The following is a 23,560-nucleotide window of genomic DNA, read 5'->3' as shown; positions in this document are numbered from 1 at the left end:
TCCCAACTTCTCCAATCTTTCCTCATAACTGAAGTGTCTTATCCTTGGAACCATTCTCATAAACCTCTTCTGCACTCTGTCCAATGTGTTCACATCCTTCCTATAGCGTGGCGCCCAGAACTGTACACAATATTCCAGCTGAGGTCTAACCAGTCTCTTATATAAGTTCATCATAACCTCCCTGCTCTTGTACTCTATGTCCTGATTAATGAAGGCTAGAATACTGCATGCTTTAGAAACAGCTCTCTCAATCTCTCCTGCCACCCTTAGTGACTTATTTACATGTACACTCAGGTCTCTCTGCTCCTGCACACCCATCAGAATTGTATCCTTTATTTTATACTGTCGCTTCATGTTCTTTGTACCGAAGTGTATCACCTCACACTTCTCCATATTGAACTTCATCTGCCACCTATCTGCCCACTCCACCAACTTGTCTATGTCTTTTTGAAGTTCCACACTGTCCTCCTTACAGTTTACAACATTCCCAAGCTTCGTATCATCCACAAACTTTTAAATTGTCCCCTGCACACCAAGATCTAGATCATTAATATATATCAGGAAAAGCAAGGGTCCCAATACCGACCCCTGGAGAACTCCACTACAAACCTTCCTCCAGCCCGAAAAATATCCATTAACCATTACTCTCTGTTTCTTATCCCTCAGCCAACTTTGTATCCACGTTGCTACTGTCCCTTTTATTCCATGACCTATAACTTTCATCAAGTCTGTTGTGTGGCACTGTGTCAAAAGCCTTTTGGAAGTCATATACACCACATCAATGGCCTTGCCCTCAGCAACCATCTCTGTTACCTCCTCAAAATACTCCAAGTTAGTTAAACATGATTCCCCTTTAACAAATCCATGCTGACTCTTCTGAATCAATCCACATTTTTCCATGTGATTATTAATTCTATCCCAAATAATTGTTTCTAGAAGTTTCCCCACCACCGAAGTTAAACTGACTGGTCTGTAATTGTACTCCTGCTCCATCTTTGTCCTTTTTCATAATGTTGCTAAATCTAATTATATTATGGTCACTAGCTCCAAAATGGTCCCTCAATCCACTTGCCTAGCTTCATTTCCTAAGAATAAATGAAAAAATAATGTTTAAATTAAATCTAGGATTGCGCCCCCTCTCATTGGGACTTGTTAAGTGCTAACTAAAAAAGGTCTTGGGGCAGAATTTTTCGCTTGGCATGCGGGCACGTGCCTGACCCGCTCGAGCGTGAAATAGCGCGTGACAATGTCGGGTGAGCGTCCCAACATCATCGCATACTCGTGCGATATTTTGGTTGGTGGGTGCATGCGAGAGTCGGAAGCACGCCCGCCAATAATGAAGAGGTTATTAAGGCCATTAAAGTTGTAATTAACCGAGATTTTTCATTGCCCGTCCAATGTTACGGTTGGCAGGTGTGCGAATCGACCAGGTGGCTTTTGCATTTTTTAGGGAGCCTCTTCCACGGGTGGGAAAGGGTTTCCATTATTCAATAAAAAAGAAATAAAAATGCATGGGCAGAATTTTCATCTTGTATATGTCCAGGTGACTGATTCTGATGCATAGGCAGTTTTTCCAGAATTTAAAATCTGTTTTTATTGCCTTTAAATTCTTCAGCTCCCTGAGGCAGCTCTTCACCTTCAGGGAGCTTTTATTCCACCCTCACCTGGGTCCGTGCCTGCACTGACTTCACCCTCCTCCCGTCCCCACCCCCACCCCAGCAATGCTGAACCTTTCAGCACATGTTTAATGCTGACTGGTCGTTAATTGGCCAGCCAACATGAAATCGCGGTCAGGGGTCTGCTACCCGGCTGCTCCCGGGCCCACCAACCATGGGGCGCCCACTGAACAAAAAACCCTGCCCTTGAATGCAGTTCAAGCATTTTGCGCCCTCTGTGCTCTTCACACTGTTCGTATCCCAATTGCTATTAAGGTAGTTGAAGCCCCCAGTGATTACTGCCCTTTTGTTTTTGCACTTTGTCTACATATTTCTTCTTCCAACTCCCTTCCACTATTTGGGGGTCTATAGTACACTCCTAGCAGTGTGGCTGCCCCTTTTTTGTTTCTGACTTTAATCCATATGGCCTCATTTGACACTTCATTTAGTATATCATCCCTCCTCACAGCTGTAATTGAGTCTTTAACCAATAATTCTACACCCCCAACTTTTTTACCCCTCCCTCTCTATCCTGCCTGAAAAACTCTATATCCAGGGATTTTGAGCTGCCATTTTTGCCCCTCCTTAAGCCAAGTTTCCGTTATAGCGATGATATAATTCTGCCGTGTGTCTATCTGTGCCCTCAGCTCTTTGGCTTTATTTACTATGCTCCTTGCATTTACATACATACCCTTTAACACTGCCAAATCCCTGTGCTGTACACTTTTTAAACTGTGACTGCTCCATGGCCAGTTTTAGTGAGGAGATTGTACATCATGCCAAGTTGTCCAATTGTTCTACAGTCCACTAAAACGCTCATTAATCTGCACTCTGTGCCCGAGGGGTGAAAAACTCTGGAGCACTTGGTGACACTTTCAAGCCTCTGTGTTGCTTGAGTGGCAGATAAGCTAGAGGCCCAACTCCACGCGTGTCAATGTGGCTGCGTCTGAACTGTCCCAGCTGCAGAGGACTGGTCACTTTATACAAGATTTCTCTAATGCGTGACCGCTTTCCCTTCGTCACCCCCACCCCCCCAACATGTCCTTGTGCACAACCATCAGCTGCAGGGCAGCCCTTACCCCCCACCCCCACCCCCTCTCCCTAACTTACTCTAATCGCAGGGCAGCCCTTACCCCTAACCCCCTAACTCGCGCTAACCACAGGGCAGCCCTTACCCCCACCCCCACCCCCTCTCCCTAACTCACCCTAACCGCAGGGCAGCCCTTGCCCTGGCACTACACTGTCAGCAGCTGAGAAAATGCGATTTTCCTGTGCCCCCACCTGAGTACGCGGCACCTCAACCTTGAGGTCGAACAGGTGACCCTCACAAGCGCTGTGGAACATTACTGTGCACTCACCTCCGAGTTCCCCTCGAAATGCAGCTCACCAGCTGAACACCCTATAAATGCTGTTGTGAAACCTGTCGGAGTGCTCGGACGATCCAGTGCTGAGGGGCTGGCTCTGGTGAGCTGGGCTACAGTGATATGCAGACGTATCACAATGAATTTCCTAATGTGGGAAACGTGACCCTCCATTGACGGGCGGAATGGACGATTGGAAACTGGTTCCATGATGTTTTGAAACTGATTTTTGGCCTTGCCGCTATATTGTCCGCTCAAGCTGCCATGATGCACGATGCCAGTGGGCTTTGGAAATTCCGTTCTAGGCCCCTCCCTGTGCTCAGCCTGTCCCACTGGCCCCTCCTTGAGGCCAATTGGCCCATCGTGTCCGGTGAAGACATGATGGGTAGAATAGCCTCCTGCACCGTAACAATTCTGTGTGATCCTGTGATAGGCCCCTCTCTGAGCTCAGCCTGACCTCTAGGCTCCTCTCTGAGCTCAGCCTGACCTCTAGGCTCCTCCCTGAGCTCAGCCTGACCTCTAGGCTCCTCTCTGAACTCAGCCTGACCTCTAGGCTCCTCTCTGAGCTCAGCCTGACCTCTAGGCTCCTCTCTGAGCTCAGCCTGACCTCTAGGCTCCTCTCTGAGCTCAGCCTGACTTCTAGGCTCCTCTCTGAGCTCAGCCTGAATTATAGGCCTCTCTCTGAGCTCAGCCTGACCTCTAGGCTCCTCTCTGAGCTCAGCCTGACCTCTAGGCTCCTCTCTGAACTCAGCCTGACCTCTAGGTCCCTTACTGAGCTCAGCCTGATCTCTAGGTCCCTCCTTGAGTTCAGCCTGTCCCCTAGATCTCTCCGAGCTCAGCTTGTCAGCTTTAGTCTCAGACTCATTGCAATATTTAGTGGTCAGCTGTTTTTTCTTGCAGGTCTGTCGCCAGGTTGCTGAATGTAGCTGTGCCCAGAGATTCCAAGTGGAACAGATCAGCGCCAACAGATACCGGGTAGGTGCAGCATTGTGGGGGATGTGTATACATAGAAGGGAGGTGGGAGTTTATATTTGTGTGGGGGGTACAGTGGGAAAGAGTGTTGTGGGCCTCTGTGAGGTGCTGGATGCATGGGGTGGGTGGGTGTATTTTGCGGTAGGCGTGTTAATGTGTCTGTGTGCATTTTGTTTTTATGGGTATGGGTGTCCCTGACGAGGTCAACGTTCATTGCCCTTGAGAAGGTGGGGGTGAGCTGCCTTCTTGAACCGCTGCAGTCCATGTGGTTTAGGTACATCCACGGCGCTGTTAGGGAGGGAGTTCCAGGATTTTGACCCAGTGACGGTGAAGGAACGGCGATATATTTCCAAGTCAGGATGGTGAGTTACTTGGAGGGGAACTTCCAGGTGGTGGTGTTCCCATCTATCTGCTGCCCTTCTCCTTCTAGATGGTAGTGGTCGTGGGTTTGGAAGGTGCTGTCAAAGAAGCCTTGGTGAGTTTCTGCAGCGCATCTTGTAGATGGTACACACACTGCTGCTACTGTGCGTCGGTGGTGGAGGGAGTGAATGTTTAAGGTGGTGGATGGGGTGCCAATCAAATGAGCTGTTTTGTCCTGAATGATGTTGAGATTATTGCTGAAAAGATGAGACATGTCGAAGCTTTTGATCTTGCACTCATCAGGACACTCGCAAGAATACCAATATAAGGGGAAAACAATCATTTATATTGTATGAGAAGAGAATGCTGATTGGTTGGCAAGAGGACTCTGGTAGAGGCATTGCCATGGAGAGTACACCAGTTGATGGTGACTGGCAGTTAACTGCCAAACATTGTTTGAAATTTAAACCAGGCAGCTTGATCCTGATTGGTCAAGGCATTGTCCTGCGGAATGTAGTTTCAAGTTCCACATTCCCATCCACCCTCGATAACCTTTGATTCCCTTGCCTAACAAGAATCTATCTACCTCCGCCTTAAAAATATTCAATGACCCCATCTCCACCACCTTCTGAGGCAGAGAGTTCCAAAGTCACACAACCCTCTGAGAAAAAAATTCTCCTCATCTCTGTCCTAAAATGGTGACCCCTAATTTTAAAACAGTGCCCCTTAGTTCTGGACTCACCCACAAGAGGAAACATCCTTTCAACATCCACCTTGTCAAGGCCATTCAGGATCTTATATACTTTAATCAAATCACCCCTCACTCTTCTAAACTCCAGTGGAAACAAGCCCAGTCTGTCCAACCTTTCCTCATAAGACAACCCACTCATTCCAGGTATCAATCTAGTAAACCTCCTCTGAACCACCTCCAATGTATTTACATCCCTCCTTAAATAAGGAGACTAAAACTGCACACAGTATTCGAGGTGCGATCTCACCAATGTCCTGTATAACTGAAGCATAACATCCTTACTTTTATGTTCAATCTCCCTCCATTAGCCTTCTTAATTACTTGCTGTACCTGCAACTAACTTTTTGTGACCCATGTACTAGAACACCTAGATCCCTCTGCGCCTCATTCTGCAGCTGTTCACCATTTAAGTGATACTCTGCTTTTTTATTCTTCCTGCTAAATGAACAACTTCACACTTACCCACATTAAACCCTATTTGCCAGATCTTTGCCCACTTAATCTATTTATATTCATCTGCAACCTCATGTGCTCGTCACAACATAGTTTCCTACTTATCTTTGTGTCATCTGCAAATTTAGCTACCATGTCTTCATTCCCCTCATCTAAGTCATTGGTGTAAATCGTAAAATGTTGAGGCCCCAGCACAGACCCCTGTAGCTGAACAATGGGTTACATTCAAAAAAGAATTGGTTTGGGCACAGTTAAGGTATATTTCATTGAAAGGGAAAGGCAGGGCAAACAAATCCAGAACTCCCTGGATGAAAAAGGAGATTGAAATTAAGATAAAGAAGAAAAAGTGTGTTTATGACAGGTGCCAGGTAGAAAATACAATTGAGAACCAAGAGGAATACAGAAGGTTCAGAGGGGAGGTGAAAAAGCATATTAGAGAAGTGAAGAGGGATTATGAGAAAAGACTGGCAGCCAACATAAAGGGGAATCCCAAAGTCTTCTATAGGTGTATAAATAGTAAAAGGGTGGTAAAAGGGGGAGTAGGGCCGATTAGGGACCTAAAAGGGAATTTATACATAGATGAAGGGGCCATGGCTGAGGTATTAAATGAATACTTTGCATCCATCTTTACCAAGGAGGTAGATGCTACCCAGGCCATGGTGACAGACGAGGAAACTCTGTCACTAGGAGGGTTCAAAATTGATAAGGAGGAAGTGTTGAATAGACTGTCAGTACTTAAAGTTGACAAGGCACCGGGACTGGATGAGATGCATCCAAGGATATTGAAGGAAGTGAGAGTAGAAATTGCAGGGGCACTGGCCATAATCTTTCAGCCTTCCCTAGACTCAGGGGTGGTGCCAGAGGACTGGAGAATTGCAAACATTACAACCTTGTTCAAAAAAGGTTGGAAGGATAAGCCCAGCAATTACAGACCAGTCAGTTTAACTTCAGTGGTGGGCAAGATTCTAGAGACAATTATTTGGGATAGAATTAATCGTCACATGGTTAAATATGGGTTGATAAGGAAGAGCCAGCATGGAAAAGGTCAATGAGGGTAATGCTGTTGATGTGGTGTACATGAACTTTCAAAAGGCATTTGAGACAGTGCCACACAACAGACTTCAGAAAAGTTATTGCTCATGGAATAAAAGGGACAGTAGCAACATGGATACAAAATTGGCTGAAGGGTAGGAAGCAGAGAGTAATGGTTAATGGGTATTTTTCGGGCTGGAGGAAGGTTTGTAGTGGAGTTCCCCAGGGGTTGGTGTTGGGACTCTTGCTTTTCCTGATGTATATTAATGATCTAGATCTTGGTGTGCAGGGGACAATTTCAAAGTTTGTGGATGATACAAAGCTTGGGAGTGTTGTGAACTGTGAGGAGGACAGTGTAGAAATTCGGGGGGACACAGACAGGTTGGTGGAGTGGGCAGATAGGTGGCAGATGAAGTTCAATGCAGAGAAGTGTGAGGTGATGCATTTTGGTAGGAAGAACATGGACAGACAATATTAAATAAGGGGTGAAAGTTTGAAGGGGGCGCAGGAGCAGAAAGACCTGGGTGTATATGTGCATAGATCATTGAAGGTGGCAGAACAGGTGGAGAGAGCAGTTAATAAAGCAGATAGTATCCTGGGCTTTATTAATAGGGGCATAGAGTACACAAGCAGGGAGGTTGTGCTGAATTTATATAAGACATTCGTTAGACCTGAACTGGAATATTGTATATATAGTTCTGGGTGCCACATTATAGGGAGGATGTGAACACATTGGAGAGAGTGCAGAAGAGGTTTACAAGAACGGTTCCAGGAATGAGAAACTTCAGCTATGAGGATAGATTGGAGAGGTTGGGTCTGTTCTCCTTGGAGAGAAGGCGGCTGAGAGGAGATTTGATAGAAGTTTTTAAAATCATGAGGGGGCTGGACAGAGTAGATAGGGAGAAGCTGTTCCCACTCGTAAAAGGATCAAGAACGAGAGGGCACAGATTTAAAGTGATTTGCAAAAGAAGCAAATGTGATGTGAGAAAAAACTTTTTCACAAAACGAGTGGTTCGGGTCTGGAATGCGCTGCCTGGACGTGTGGTGGAGGCAGGTTCAATCGAGGCATTCAAGAGGCCATTAGATGATTATTTGAATAGAAACAATGTGCAGGGGTACGGGGAAAAGGCAGGGCAATGGCACTAGGTCATAATGCTCATTTGGAGAGCTGGTGCAGACATGATGGGCCGAATGGCCTCCTTCTTATGTCTTTAAAATTCTGTGATTCTCTGATAGAACTGCACTCATCCAGGCAAGTGGGGAATATTCCATCACACTCCTGACTTGTGCCATGTAGATTGTGAACAGCTTTGGGGAGTCAGGAGGTGAGTTAGTCACTTCAATATTCCCAGCCTCTGACCTGCTCTTGTAACCCCTGTATTTATATGGCTAGTCCAGTTCAGTTTCTGGGCAATGGTAACCCCCAGGATGTTAGCAGTTGGGAATTCAGCGGTAGTAATGCCATTGAACATCAGGGGAATGTCAATGGGAAAAGCATCACAACAATGACTAACAAAGGATATTTAGAGTAATGTTAGATCCAATGAGGAGTTATATAATTTTGTTCGATAAAGTAGCAAGTCTGAGGATTGGGAGAGCTTAGAATTCAACAAAGGAGGACCAAGAGATTGATTAAGAGGGGAAAAGTAAAGTTTGAGAGTAAATTTCAAGGAACATAAAAGTGGACTGTAAAAGCTTCTTCGAGTGTTTTGTCACTTCTTAACAATTAAGAATACACACAAAGCTATCTGCTTCTGAACTGCAACTTCCTGTGTGAAAAACAGAAGGTTCGTTTATTCCTTATTCTCTACCAGAGGGCAATACACCCGGGACTTAGCACACCCTCCTGTCAGCTTTTATATAACAATTTTTTTTAACTAAAATGTCCTTTTACAAAGAAGCATAAACATTAAACACAAACATTACATCTCCTCCCCATTTAGCCAGGAACAAATCAGCCAGATGGTTTGCAGATTCACTTTGGTCTAGAGAGGAGTGTTGGTTTCGGTATTTTGGTTTGTTTGCTTAGAAATGGAAGGTTCTGCTGTTCCACTTGTTTCTGTTCAGGTTCAACAGTCACAGTTACAGGTGCTACAGGTTTGTCAGTTGAATCAAGTCGGGTTTCACCAACTGGAGCAGATGTTTCCCAGAAATCTTCCACTGTGACTGGAGATCCCTGGGAATTTGGTTCCTTGGATTTGGCTTCTCTAACCTGGTCAGTGTGTGTCTTCTAGATTCCACAGGAAGATTCAACATCATAGGCCAGTGGTCTTTGACGCTTGATGATTCTTCCCAGGGGCAACTTTGGTGTCCCACAGTAATCTCAGATCCAAACAGACTGATCCAGATTAAACTCACGAGCTGGTTTATTTGTGTCATGTGACCTTTTCTGATCAAGTTGCCTTGAACTAATCTTTCCTTTCAAATCTGGACACAGCAAATGCATTCTGGTACGCAGTCGTCTTCTAAACATCAGCTCAGCAGGAGATGCACCTGTTGTTGAATGTGGAGCGTTACGATACATCATGAAAACGTTCTTCAGCTTGAACTTCCAATCTGTTTGCATCCTCCCCTTCAATATGGCCATTTTGAATATCTGGACAAAACGGTCCACTTCACCATTTGAGGATGGGTGGTAAGACGAGACGAGAACCTGCTTGATCCCCAGTGTTTTTCAGGAATGTTAGAGAATCACATGATGTGAACTGTGTGCCATTGTCAGACACAATCTGCTCCGGCAATCCCAAAGTAGTGAACACATTCCGGAGAGCATCAGTGGTCTTTGCTGACGTTGTCGACTTCATGGGGAGAATTTTCTCTCTGTCGGTGGGGTTGGGCAAGAGCGGGTGCAGGCGGGCGCGCAGCCAATCGCCACCTGCGATTGGCTGCGCGCTGCCATTTTAAGTGGGTGTGCCAGTTAAGGCCCGCCCAGCATGACGTGCACCCGGAAGCGCTGAGCACTCCCTGCGCAGGCGGGTGGAGTGGGCTGAGTTGGGGCCTGTGCTCTTTCATGCATGCACGCGAAAGAGTGCAGAAATCTCCCTGAGGCACAGAGCTGCCTCAGGGAGATTAGTTTGATTTTTAAACGTTTTTAAATAAAGAAAGAAAAAATTTTTAAGACACGTCCCCTTATGTGAAAGTGTCACATGAGCTGGGACATGTCAATGAATTTTATTAAAATTTTTTATTGAAGTTTAAAAACCTTCATGAAACCTCGTCCCGCCTGTGGACGAGGTTTCATGAAAAATCCAAAGGCCGCCTGGGCTCTTCACCTGCTGCCAACCTTAAGGTTGGACAGGCAACTCCATTAAGTATTTTAATTGATATTTAAATGGCCTTAATAGGCCTTTGAAAGTTCAGTGGGTGCGCAGCTGACTCCGGTGCACCACCGCCGAACTGAATATCTGAATGGTGCACGGTGACATTGGGATGCATGCCCGACATCACCGCGCATCATTTTACGCGTTGGCAAGTGAGCCCCGCTCCCGCACACTGACCCGAAGATTCTGGCTCATGGGAATAACATGAGGCCACTTTGTGTGGGCATCCATCACAATCAGGACCGTATGTCCGAGAAGTGGTCTGGCAAACTCCACATGAAGGGCAGAATTTTGCCCTTGGATGGCGTGCGGGCAGCTGAACTCCGCTGCCAAAACGGGGCCCGCCGCCATTTTGAGTGGGCGGGCCAATTAAGGCCCACCCTGTGGCATCCCCGATGAGAAGCGCTATGCGCTCCCTGTGCGGTGGGGGGGGAATTCCCCATCTGTCAGAGTGCGCACTGCGCCCTGAGGCAAAGTCCTGTCTCAGTGAGATTACTGACATTCTAAAAAACTTTAAAAATAGAAAAATATAAAAATTACTAACATGTCCCCCTCATGTGACAATGTCACACGAGATGGGATATGTTAATAAGAAGCACATAAACTTTATTAAAGTTTTTAAAAACAGACATGAAAATTCATCCCGCCAGTGGATGGGGTTTCGTGTATAATCTGGAGCCCGCTGGGGCTCCTGGCCTGCCCACCAACCTTAAGGTTGGACGGGCAGGGCATTTAACTACCTTAATTATCCTGCCAATGGGGGTTCCTCCTGATGCCATTCCGTGTCATTTCCCTGTCGGTGAGCGGGCCCCGCCCCCAAATCGCCAACGGGAAAATTCTGGCCGAAGTTTCTGCCATGGGTGGTCAGGCCAAGCCCATGGATGTAATGGGGCAGGTGCAGGAGAAGACTTCATTTCTTGGCATGGAAGGCAATCACTGACCATGCCTTCGATGTCTTTTTCCAGGTGTCTCCACCATACATGTAGATGAGCTAATGCTTTCATTTTGACGATTTCCATGTGACTGAGGTGAAGATTTTCTAACACTCGTGTTTGGAATTTTGGAGGAATAACAACTCTTATTCCCCATAACAAACAACCATCTTGCAGAGTCAGCTCAAATCAACGCATGTAGTAAGGTTTAAGCTCAGTTGTCACTTCTTGAGGTACATACCAACCCTTCTGTGTGTACAGGTAAACTTTGGAGAGCACAGCATCCGTCTACGTTTCAAGTTGAATTTGACCCACTTTAACAGGTAACATGTCTATCTGGTTCACATTGAAAGCAGTGACTTCACTTCGGGTTGTGGAGCTGCGGTGTAACGGAAGTCTGGAAAGTGTGTCCACATTTCCCTGATTCTCAGTGGAGTGAAATGTAATTTTGTACTGGTGAGCAGATAAGATCAATGTCCACCTTTGTAGATGTGCAGCAGCAAGTGTCAGGGTTTGTGACTTCGGGCTAAGCAACCAGGTCAAAGGCTTGTGGTCTATAATTAATGTGAATTTACTCCCATACAAATATTGGTGGAACTTCTTGACACTGTAGATTAGCCCAAGAGCTTTCTTCTCAGTTTAGAATACTTTTGTTCTGCCTTGGACAATGTGCATGAGGCGTATGCAATGGGCCTTTCACTGCCATCAGGAAATGTGTGGGAGATGACAGCTCCAACACTATATCCAGATGCATCACAAGCCAGGCTGACAGGTAACTTTTCATTGAAATGTGCCAGGACTTTATCAGAATTGAGCCCTTGCTGGAGTTCCTTGAAACTTTCCTGACAGGCTTGTGACCTATCCCATTTTGCATTCTTCTTCAGATTATTCAGTGGTGCTGCCTTGGTAGCCAAATTGGAAATGAATTTGCCGTAGTAATTCATAAGTCCCAAAAACGAACGAAGCTCCTTAACATTTTTGGGCTGTGGTGCATTCACTACTGCCTCCACCTTCCTGGGTGAGGTCGAGCAGCCAGTTTCGTCGATCACACGTCCCAGGTACTTCACTGCGGGTTTCGGGAACGAGCATTTGGATTTCTTAAGGCCTGGGTTCTTTAAATGAGTTGGAAGCTTTTCCCAGTGATGAGCATGTTGTCTTGGAAGCAGCTTACACCAGGGAGGCCCTGCAGTATTTTGTCTATGGCCTGCTGGAATAAGGCTGGTGATGACATGATTCCAAACGGTAGCCATTTGTACTGATATAGACCTGTGTGTACTGATGGTTGTAAACCCTCCATATTTATCTTGAACTGACATGTTTCTAAGTATATTCACAGGTTCACCGGTGTAGGTGCTAAGGGAGGAGGGTTTTCTCTAAAGGGCATTTCTTGAAAATTTTCTCCCATATCTTCTCTGAATCAATAGAAACAGATGCGCCTGTGTCAACCTCCATTTCAACCATTTTACCATTTAAGGCATTGCCAACTTTTAGCCCTTCATCTAATTTCAGATCAGACTGAATGCAGTGCAATTGCTCTTCCTCATTGTCGCTGTTGGTTTCACTTTCTGTCTCATCTGGACTCACATTACTTTTGTACTTTGTTTCCAAGCAATGCGTCTTTTTAAACTGTCTGTTTATTTTCAAGCGCGACTTCTCTGAGTGCTCCTCGTGATGATAATTTTTTCATTCATTGTAAAGCTGCGAGACTTCAATGAGCAAAGCAGGGCTTAAATTTAAGGAACTAGTCTTTTAATTAAAAACAAACAAAAAGTATGGCAAGGGAGCTCGGTACCGTGTGTTGCACAGGCTGCAACATGTGGAAACTCTTAGACACTCCTTGCAGTCTGGATGACCACATGTGCAGGAAATGCCACGGCTTGACCAGCCTGAGCAACGGGTTTCGGAGGTTGAGCGTCAGCTGGAGACACAGCGGAGCATCCGCGGGGCTGAGGGTTACGTGGATAGCATGTTTTTAGACGTGGTCACTCCACAGCTTAAGGAAGTGCAGTCAGAGAGGGAATAGGTAACCACCAGTCAGAAGAAGGGAGGCAGGCAGGTAGTCAGGAAAGCCCCAGAGTGCATCTCACTCAAGAACAGTTTTTCTGTGTTGGAAAACGGTGAGGGTGAAGGTTCCTCTGGAGAGTGCAGCCAGAGACAAGTTCATGGCACTGTGGGTGGCTCAGCTGCATAAAGAGGGAGGAGTAAGGATGCAAGGGCAATAGTGGTAGGAGACTCAATAGTGAGGGGTGCAGAGAGGCGCTTCTGCGGCTGTAGAAGTGACTCCAGGATGGTGTTGCCTCCCTGGTGCCAGGGTCAAGGATGTCACAGAACAGCTGCAGGGCATTCTGAAGGGGGAGGGTGAACAGTCAGAGGTTGTGGTTCACATTGGTACCAGTGACATAGGTAGAAAGAGGGATGAGGCCTTGCAACGAGAATTTAGGGAGCTTGGTAGCAGATTAAAAAGCAGGACCTCAAAGGTTGTAATCTCTGGATTACTCCCTGTGCCACATGCTAGTGAGTATTAGAATAGGAGGATAGAGAGGATGAATGAGTGGCTGAAGAGATGGTGCAGGAGGGAGAGCTTCAGTTTCCTGGATCCACTGGGTCTGTTTCTGGCGAAGGTGGGACCTGCACAAGTCGGACAAGCTGCACCTGAACTGGAACTGGACCAACGTCCTTGCGGGGAAGTTTGCCAGTGCTGTTGGAGAAGGGGGGGTTGTGGGGAGGGGGTGGTTTAAACTAATTTGGCAGGGGGGTAGGATACAGAATGAAGGTACATTAGTGGATGATGCACAGCCAAATATAGAAGAGAAACTAAGTCAGTCTGGAAGGCAGAGCAAATATAGACCTGTTAAGGCACAAGGGAACAATACAAGGCTGGATTGTATCTATTTTAACGCAAGGAGTCTTCCAAGATTAACTGTGGGTGTTGATTCACACATGGGAATATGATCCTGTTGCTATCACAGAGACATGGTTGAGGGAAGGGCAGGACTGGCAGCTCAATATTCCAAGGTATAAAATCTTCAGGCGTGATAGGGTGAGGGGTGTAAATGAGGTGGTGGCATTGTACTCTTGATCAAGGAGTCAATTACTGCAGTAAGGAGAGATGGTATCTTAGAAGGTTCCTCAAATGAGGCCATATGGGTAGAACTTAAAAACAAAAAGGGAGTAATCACTTTGCTGGCCTCCAAACAGTCAGGGGGAGATAGAGGAGCAGATATGTAGGCAAATCTCAGAGAAGTGTAAAAATAATAGGATAATAATAGTAGGAGATTTCAACTTCCCCAATATTAATTGGGATAATCTTAGTGTGAGAGGCTTACAGGGGGCGGAATTCTTAAAGTGTATCCAGAAGAGCTTTTTGAGGCAGCATGTAGAAAGTCCTACGAGAGAAGGGGCGGTACTGGACCTAATCTTAGGGAATGAAGCTGAGCAAGTGGCAGAAGTGTCAGTGGGGGGAGCATTTCAGGGAGAGTGACCATGGCCAGAATTTTCTGGCTGACGTGCGGATGGCGGAGCCGATGTCAGCGTGCGCCATCGCGTTATTTCGGTGGGCGGGCGCGATCAGTTCGCCCGCCAATAATTGAAGGGCTCGTTAAGCCCCTTAACTTGCCAATTGTGTACGATTTTGAGGGGCCCGTGTGAACTTTGGGTCGGCGCACGGGTCCAATGGGCAGGCGGGTAGGGGATTATTTAAGAAAAGTTTTTCAATGTCGGGATATGTGGACTCAGAGGGGTTGTTCATGCTTTTCACAAAGTCCAATCCTGTTATAATTGATGAAAGTGTTTAAAACATACCTGTGTGATTGTTAGTATTTCTCATCGATGTCCAAGAGGTTTTTGTGTAAAGTGAAACCTGCAGTCTGCAGACAGTAATCTTTTTCGGTCTTGCAGCTTTCCGGAGGCCTCCATTTAGCCTGGGGTATGGGTTCTGACATCTCCACTGGAGGCAGCTCCCCTGAGGAGGAAGGGAGGGAGAGAATCAGGAGGAGGCCAGGATTGGACAATCAGCCTCCAGGGGAGCCACCTTTGGGAGGACAGGTGCAGGCACAAGGGGCGCAGGGCCAAGAGGTTGTCCAAGGTGGAAGGGGCCACAGACGACGCCACTATCCTGCTGCCAGGGTTTACAGGTGGCGAAGCAGCTACCTCAATATGACTGAGGTGCAGTGCCGAAGGAGGCTCCGTCTCTCAAGGGAGACAGTCAACTATATCTGTCAAATGATTGGCCCTGAGATCTCCCCTAACTGTGTGGGTGGACACCTCATGCCAGCGGCTCTGAAGCTCACAGTTGCCCTCCACTTCTATGCTTCTGGCTCCTTCCAGTGCTCGGTGGGTGATCTTTGCGGTGTCTCCCAATCAGCTGTCCACACTTGTGTCAAGCAGGTTACAGACGCTCTGTTCAGATGGGCATTGACCTTCATCCACTTCCGCTGCGACCAGGCAAGTCAGACACAGCAAGCCAGAGGCTTCGTGGCCATTGCTGGCTTCCCCCGTGTCCAGGGTGCTATAGACTGTACACATGTGGCCATCAAGGTGCCAGCAGGTGAGCCCGGTGCCTTCGTCAACAGGAAGGACTTCCACTCCATGGACGTGCAGATAGTGTGTGACCACAGGATGCTCATTCTACAAGTCTGTGCAAGGTACCCAGGCAGCTCCCACGATACCTACATCCTCAAACACTCCCAGGTGCCGGGGGTCTTCGGTGCTCCAGCCCGGCTGGATGGATGGCTGCTGGGTGACAGAATGTGGCTCTTGACGCCTCTCCGCCATCCAAGAACAGAAGCTGAGCAGCGCTACAATAGGAGCCAGGGCACCACAAGGGCTGTGGTGGAGAGAACCATTGGTCTTCTCAAGATGCGCTTCCATTGCCTGGACCGCTCAGGGGGCGCACTCCAATACCCCCCAGATCGCGTCTCTCTGATAGTGTTAGTCTGCTGCGCTCTGCACAATCTTGCGCTGGAAAGGGGGGATGCAGTTGACGATGAAGACCTTGACGCCCTGGATGAGGCTGCACACGATGAATCCAGCAGTGGCTCAGAGGATGAGGAAGCACAGGGCGATGATGAGGGGCAGCACGCTGACCCGCTATTACACCAAGGAGGCAGGGACACCCGGGACACCCGGGACACTTTAATCCAGTGAACCTTCAGCTAGCTCCACACACATGGATCAGCAGGACCAGCATTGCCTGGCACTTCCACACGTGGCACTTAGGTGCTACATCTTCCACCTCATCAGCTGCAACTCAGGGCTTAGTACAGAAACATCAATCTCCACTCAAACACTCATGATAATTATGTGAAAATAAAAAAAGCATCACAATGAAAAGACGCTCAGCCATGGTAACAAAGGTAGACTTTATTCTGTCTACAATTAAAGGCCACATGATTATTCGACAATGTTACAAAAAGGGTCCCTATTCTAAGGCCAACACAAAATCACCAGTGACAAACCCGTGGAGTGTCTAACGTGCCTTATGCTTACGTTTCCGGGTGCTACGTCTTGGTGCCGCCCCATCGCTTGGAGTGGCTTGTGAGCCAGCCTGCTGACTCTGCTGTCCTGTTGGCCTCGATGACCTTGGCGGGTGTCCTCTGGCCCGTGGAGCCTGTGCTGGCCCTGCCTGGGAGGGAGTGGCCAGTTCCTGAACTGACACCTCCCCAACTGTCGCAGCCTCAACGGAAGCAACGGTCACTGGCAGAGGGGCGGAGGAGCTGCTGCCCTCATCCGGAGTGCCCTGAGAGGAGCTCACAGTGATGACAGGCAGCTGCTGCGCCGACGTGAGGTCCAAATCTACCTCCCTGCTCACCGCAGATGCATGGGCACCGAGTGCCGGCGCTTGGCGTCCACAACATCTCCCACAATGGAAAGCACCACCTGTGGCCAGAACCGCTGTGAGGGTTTGCAGATCAGAGCGTATCCCAATCATATTTTGATCCATTTGGTGGAAGCCCCTCTCTATGAGAGTCGCCAATCTCTCATTGAAGGAATCCTGATGCTCTGCCCTGAGGGCGGGATCTTCACATGCACTCTGCCTGGACACCTCCGTCGCAGAGAGCAACTGAACCACTCCCTCATGCAACCCTGCCAGATCCAAACGCACTTCCTGCTGCCTGTCCTGCAGCTGCTGCAATGGGGACAACTCCAGAGACACGTCATCAGTGCCGGACTCAGCATGTGCCTCATCCCCTGCAGCCCTCCGGCGGCTGGAGCCATCGGCACTCTCCGCCCCTACCATCTCCTCCAGCGATTGTGAAGTGCCCTCTCCACTGTGACCCGGGAAACTAGCCGACGATAAAGTCCCCACCAAGGTATGTGTGTCTGCGCTGGTGCCTGGCTGGCTGAAATGATGTGCCGCAAGTTGCACATGTTGCCCCTCGGGTGTGGAGGGGGGGCTGCGGGGTCAAGGTGTGGGTCGCTCTGGTGGTGATGCTGAAATTAACAACAAGGACAGTGCATCAGTTAGTGTTCATTCACTTCAACCTTTCATCCCTTTCCCCCCCACCCTCATAAGTAGCTCACCCTTAAAGACCCTTAAAAGAAGAACATTGGTGAGGTGGAAAAGAGTCAAGACGGGCCCCAAGCATTAAACGCACATACAGACAGGCTGGTTAATGGCCTCATGAATGGCACATGGATTGTAAAGAACCAGAGGGGTGGGGAGAGTGCAGAGGTATCTGATGTGGATGCATTGTTGCCTGGATAGTTGCGGGGCTGAGGAAACATTTCAAACGATTGTGTCATTTTCCGCCGAGCTCAGGAGATTGAGAGGTCACATTATTGCCCTTCATTCTGTAAGGAGGGGCATAGACCGGGTGACCAGAAGGCAACATTTCCCCTTGGCGCAGGGATGAGTAATGTGGTGACATTCATCTGAGTTGAGTGTCATGAGGTTCGCAGCTGAGGTGCTGAGGACCTTCTGGACAGAGTAATGTGGGGCGCACTGGCTGAAAGGGTGCAGAAGGTCCCAAACCCCCGAAAATGGAATAAGTCTTAGGGTGTGCAGCGGCAATCCAATGGCATGTGAGACCATGGTGATAGTGGTCACAAATGGGATAAGGTGACTTTGGAAGGTGGTGAAGGTGTGGATTCCTCAAGGGGATGAGTGTCCTTTGTGTATGACCCACACGTCAGAATGTCTCAGTCTGTGAATGAGCAGTGTTGCTGCATTAACGATTGCAGCAACCATCAGTGGTTTGGATGGTGGGGAGACAGAGTGGATGGAACTACGGCCCTCAAATACCTGCCCGCTGGACCCCAGCCTCACTGCCCCCGGCCGCCCTGGCCTCTTGCCTCCTGCCCAGCTCCATGGCCTGCTCCTCAAATGGGGTGAGGCACTGGAGGAGGGCGCGCCCACCACCAGTCTTCAGGTGCTCCCGGGCATTGTGGTGACTTCTTGCCTGCAAAACACATAAGAGAATTTATTGGGGCTGGTCGCTCATGTACTCTGCACACACACACCGCACCCCAACCACAGTGGCCCATCTGAGGCCTCCAGTGGCTCCTGTCCACACCACTGGTGATCAGTCACCAGAAGATAGTCCGGCTGCTCCCAACCCCCTCCCCCAACAGACACCTTGGACACATTCGGCGTCCATCACTTTGAATAGCACACGGGTCCTAGTGTCCATGGAAAGGAGGATCAAATAGGTGCGTCGCCGATGCCAGCAGATGAGACTTGCCCAAAAGACCTTGAGACGCCCCTTGGACCATCTCATCACCATCAATAAGACATGTGTTGGAGCTCTGAGTATGTGTCTACCGGTCTCCCATGCAACTTGCCCCCAAAATACTCAAATGCCACAGAAACCAACATATGCTGCGCAGAAGGCCCTTCATCTCCTCAACCACTAAGGCTGATGTAAGCATTGTCAGTCCCCATTTGCCCACCCAGCGTGTGACAGATGCCCTATGCAGTAACGGCAGCCATACATGGTGGGGGGGCAAAGGCTAAGGCTGCCTCATGCCTCAAATAGCCCAGACAGACATGGTACTCACCCGTCCGGAGCGCAGCGAATCTTTGAAGCGTTTTTGGCACTGTGTGCCAGTGTGTCTGACGTCATCATGGGCACTTACAGCCTCGCCCACCTCCTTCCACGCCTGGCAGGTGACATGGAGGGCCCTCCTCCTCCCATCCTCAGGATCCAGAACATCACGTCGCTGGCCCACCTCTCCCAGGAGGACAGCAAGGCATGTGTCTGAGAACCTGGGTGCACAGTGACCCCCCCGCTGGCCTCTCTTGCAGCCTGCCCCCCTCCTCCTCCACCTCCTCCTCCTCTGTCCTCCTTGGAGCATTTCTACCTGTCTGAGTGGCCATGGTGCACTGCCTCAAGCAGGCTGCCTGGTCTCTCTTTATACAGGCGGCCAGCTCCCCATTGGAACCGGCAGTCTGAGCCCACCCGCCTGCACCCGCGACTATTTTCCCGTTCTCCACGGGAGTCGCTTACCCGCGGTGCCGGCTTTAATTGGCCCAACCGTAGAAAATGGCGGCGCGGCCCATTTCGCCAGCGGCAATCGGCCGCCCAACCGACTGATGAACATAAAATTCTGCCCCACAATTCTGTCAGATTTAAGGTAGTTATGGAAAAGGACAGAGATGGACTGGAAATAAAGGTCCTGAACTATGGGAAGGCCATTTTCAATATGATAAGACAGGGTCTGGCCAAAGTAGATTCGGGGGAGCTACTTGTAGGAAAGTCTCCATCAGACCAGTGGGGGTCATTCAAAAAGGAAATAGTGAGAATTCAGGGCCAACATGTTCCCGTAAAGGTGGAGGGTGGGACCAACAAGCCCAGGGATATAGAGGATTGGATAAGGAAAAAAAAGGAGGCTTATGGCAGATCCAGAGGGCTTAAAACAGCAGAAGACCTAGAGGAATATAGAAAATGTAGGGGGGGTACTTAAAAAAGTAATTAGGAGAGCGAAGAAGGGGCATGAAAAAAACACTGGCGGGCACGATAAAGGAAAATCCCAAGGCATTTTATAAATATATTAAGGGCAAGAGGATAACCAGGGAAAGAGTAGGGCCCATTAGCGACCAAAGTGGCAATCTGTGCAAGGAGCCGGAGGACATAGGTGAGATTTTGAATGATTACTTTTCATCTGTGTTCACTATGGAGAAGGACGATGTAGGTGTCGAAATCTGGGAGGGGTCTGTGATATACTTGAACAAATTAGCATTGAAAGGGAGGAGGTATTAGCAGTTTTAGTGGGCTTAAAAGTGGATAAATCCCCAGGCCCGGATGAGATGTATCCCAGGCTGCTGTGTGAGGCCAGGGAGGAGATTGCAGGGGCTCTGACACTAATTTTCAAATCCTCTCTGGCCACAGGAGAGGTGCCAGAGGACTGGAGGACAGTGAGTGTGGTACCATTATTCAAGATGGGTAGTAGGGATAAACCAGGTAATTACAGGCCAGGGAGTGTAACATCAGTGGTAGGGAAACTATTGGAAAAAATTCTGAAGGACAGGAATAATCTCCGCTTGGAGAGGCAGGGATTAATCAGGGATAGTCAGCATTGTCAGGAGGAAATCAATTATAACAAATTTGATTGAATTTTTGAGGAGGCGACTAGTTCTGTAGATGAGGGTAGTGTAGTTGATGTAGTCTACATGGACTTCACTAAGGCTTTTGACAAGGTGCCGCATGGGAGAATGGTCAAGAAGGTAAGAGCCCATGGGATCCAGGGCAATTTGGAAAATTGCATCCAAAATTGGCTTAGTGTCAGGAGGCAGAGGGTGATGGTCGAAGGTTGTTTTTGCAATTGGAAGCCTGTGATGAGTGGTGTACCACAGGGATCAGTGCTGGGACCCTTGCTGTTTGTAGTGTACATTAATGATTTAGACCTGAATATAGGAGGCATGATCAGCAAGTTCGCAGGTGACATGAAAATTGGTGGTGTTGTAAATAGTGAGGAGGAAAGCTTTAGATTACAGGACGATATAGATGGGCTGGTAAGATGGGCAGAGCAGTGGCAAATGGAATTTAATCCTGAGAAGTGTGAGGTGATGCATTTTGGGAGGACTAACACGGCATGGGAATACACAATGAATGGTAGGGCCCTAGGAAGTACAGAGGATCAGAGGGACCTTGGTGTACATGTCCATAGATCCCTAAAGGCAGCAGCACAGGTAGATAAAGTAATTAAGAAGACATATGAGATACTTGCCTTTAATAGCCAAGGCATAAAATATAAGAGCAGAGAGGTTATGTTGGAGCTGTATAAAATGCTAGTTAGGCCACAGCTGAAGGACTGTGTGCAGTTCTGGTCGCCACACTATAGGAAGGATGTGATTGCACTGGAGAGGGTGCAGAGGAGATTCACCAGGATGTTGCCTGGGCTGGAGCGTTTCAGCTATGAAGAGAGACTGGATAGGCTAGGGTTGTTTTCCTTAGAGCTTGGGAGGCTGATGGGGGCACCTGATAGAGGTATACAAAATTATGAGGGGCACAGATAGGGTAGATAGGAAGAAACTTTTCCCCTTAGCAGAGGTGCCAATAACCAGGGGGTATAGATTTAAGGTAAGGGGCAGGAGGTTTAGAGGGGATTTGAGGAAAAGAATTTTCACCCAGAGGGTGGTTGGAATTTGGAACTCGCTATTTGAGGGGGTGGTAGAGGCAGGAACCCTCCCAACATTTAAGAAGTATTTGGATGAGCACTTGAAACGCCGCAGCGTACAGGGCTATGGGCCAAGTGCTGGAAAATGGGATTACAATGGCTGGCATGGACACGATGGGCCAAAGGGCCTGTTTCTGTTCTGTATAACTCTGACTCTAACTTCCACCATTATTGGACTTGAAAAACCCTGATGAAGAAAGTTCTCTTGGTTTTGGAAGGTGCTGTCGAATGAGGCTTGGTGAGTTGATGCCGTGTATCCTTGTATATCACAAGTTACAGCTCCTGTGTATCAGTGATGGAGAGAGTGAAAGTTTAAGGTGGTGGATGAGGTGCCAATCAAACGGGCTGCTTTGTGTCAAAATTCTTGACTGTTGTTGAATTGCAGTCATCCAGAGTATTCCATTACACTCCTGATGTAGGAACGTAGGAGAAGGAGTAGGCCATTCGGCCCCTCGAACCTGCTCCGCCATTCAATTAGATCATGGCTGATCGTCTACCTCAATGCCACTTTCCTGCAATATCTCATCGTTAGCCTCCATAAATCTATTGATTTCTGTTTTGAAAATGTTCAGTGACTGAGCTTCCACAGCTCTCTGGGGTGGAGAATTCCAAAGATTCACAACCCTCTGAGTGAAGAAATTTCTCCTCCTTTGTTATGGCAGGTGGATGGTAAATGCCAAGCTGCTCAAATCCCAGAGGGAAACTTGAAGCAGCTGCCACAGCTATTTACAATTTGTACTTATTTCGAGATGTGGGCTTTGAATTCAGTAAAGAGAAGGCAACTAAGGTTTAAAGGTTTTTTCACAGAACTACGTTAAACATATTATTAATTTTTAAAAATTAAGCATATACATAGGTTTACAAATTATCATTATAATAACTTCTAGCTACCTTGATTAATCTAAATCCCAGCTATGCCTCCATTAAGGTAATGGTAAAAACACATGGGGCTGAATTTTGCCGTCGGTGAGTAGGGGGCGGGGTCGCTCGCCGACACGTAAAATTACGCGGGATGAGGTCGGGCGGAACCCTCGATGTCACCGCGCCCCATTTAAATCTTCAGGAAGGCGGGGGCACAGCCAAATCAGCTGCAGGCCTGCCGACCTGTCAATGGCCAATTGAGGCCATTGACAGGATCATTGAAACAATTAAAGGATCTGCCTGTCCAACCTTAAGGTTGACGGGTCGGCCAGGAGCCCCGGCGGGGAATAGAGAAAACATGAAATCTGTTGAAGGGTCATGAGGACTCGAAACGTCAACTTTGCTCTTCTCCGCCGATGCTGCCAGACCTGCTGAGTTTTTCCAGGTATTTCTGTTTTTGTTATGAAACCTCATCCACCGGCGGGATGAGGATTCATGTAGGGATTTAATAAAGTTTTGGTGTAATTTATGAACATGTCCCATTACATGTGATATTGTCACATGAGGGGGACATATTAAGGATTTTATTTTTCTATTTTTAAAGTTTATACAGCTGTCAGCGATCTCCCTGAGGCAGCACTTAGCCTCAGGGAGATGTGTGCTTTATCATGCGCATGCGTGAAACAGTGCACTCTCCCTTTTGGGGAATCCCCCCACCCCCACCCGCATAGGGAGCGCATAGCGCTTCCCGCCGGATGTCACACTGGGCGGGCCTTAATTGGCCCGTCCACTTAAAAATGGCGGCGAGGCCCATTTCTCCGGCGGGGATCGGCTCCCCGCCCGCCGGAGATTGGGTCAGGCCCGCCTGCCCGACAGGCAGAAAATTTTAAAAGACCCAGGCAAAGTAACACAATACCCTGAACAGTCGATTTCAAAGTGAGTTTTCTTAACTTCAGTTCACGCGTATAGCAGTTCGGGCTCAAAGGCTGGAGGCTTTTCACACTTGTTAGATCTTAGAATGCCATCCCTTACACACAGCCTTCTCTCCTTTTTACATATTTTCCCCTTTGAATACAAATTCCCATTGTTTCACTATGTCTTTGGACTTTACCTCTCTAATAATAAAAATCCATCATAGTACTAATTTTACCAGTAATCTTTGGGCAAAATAAATGCACAGCTTCTTAACTTCTTCTGGCTAGGTGTAACATTGCACCCCCTCTTTTAAATTCATGCTACTCTGTTC

At 48.0% G+C, this 23,560-nt stretch overlaps 1 protein-coding gene across 1 annotated transcript in view; it reads left to right on the top strand.

The window, feature by feature from the left end:
* macf1b (microtubule actin crosslinking factor 1b) overlaps positions 1-23,560 on the top strand; it is a 383,409-nt gene that overhangs the window by 330,516 nt on the left and 29,333 nt on the right. The window contains exon 34 of the mRNA XM_078534257.1: positions 3,917-3,991. Coding sequence (XP_078390383.1) covers positions 3,917-3,991 — 75 coding nt within the window. The remainder of the gene's footprint in view (positions 1-3,916; positions 3,992-23,560) is intronic.

Source organism: Cetorhinus maximus, chromosome 3, assembly GCF_964194155.1.
Source record: "Cetorhinus maximus chromosome 3, sCetMax3.hap1.1, whole genome shotgun sequence".
Lineage (NCBI taxonomy): Eukaryota > Metazoa > Chordata > Chondrichthyes > Lamniformes > Cetorhinidae > Cetorhinus > Cetorhinus maximus.
Note: the sequence above shows the minus strand (reverse complement) of the source record. Positions and strands in the feature narration are given on the sequence as shown.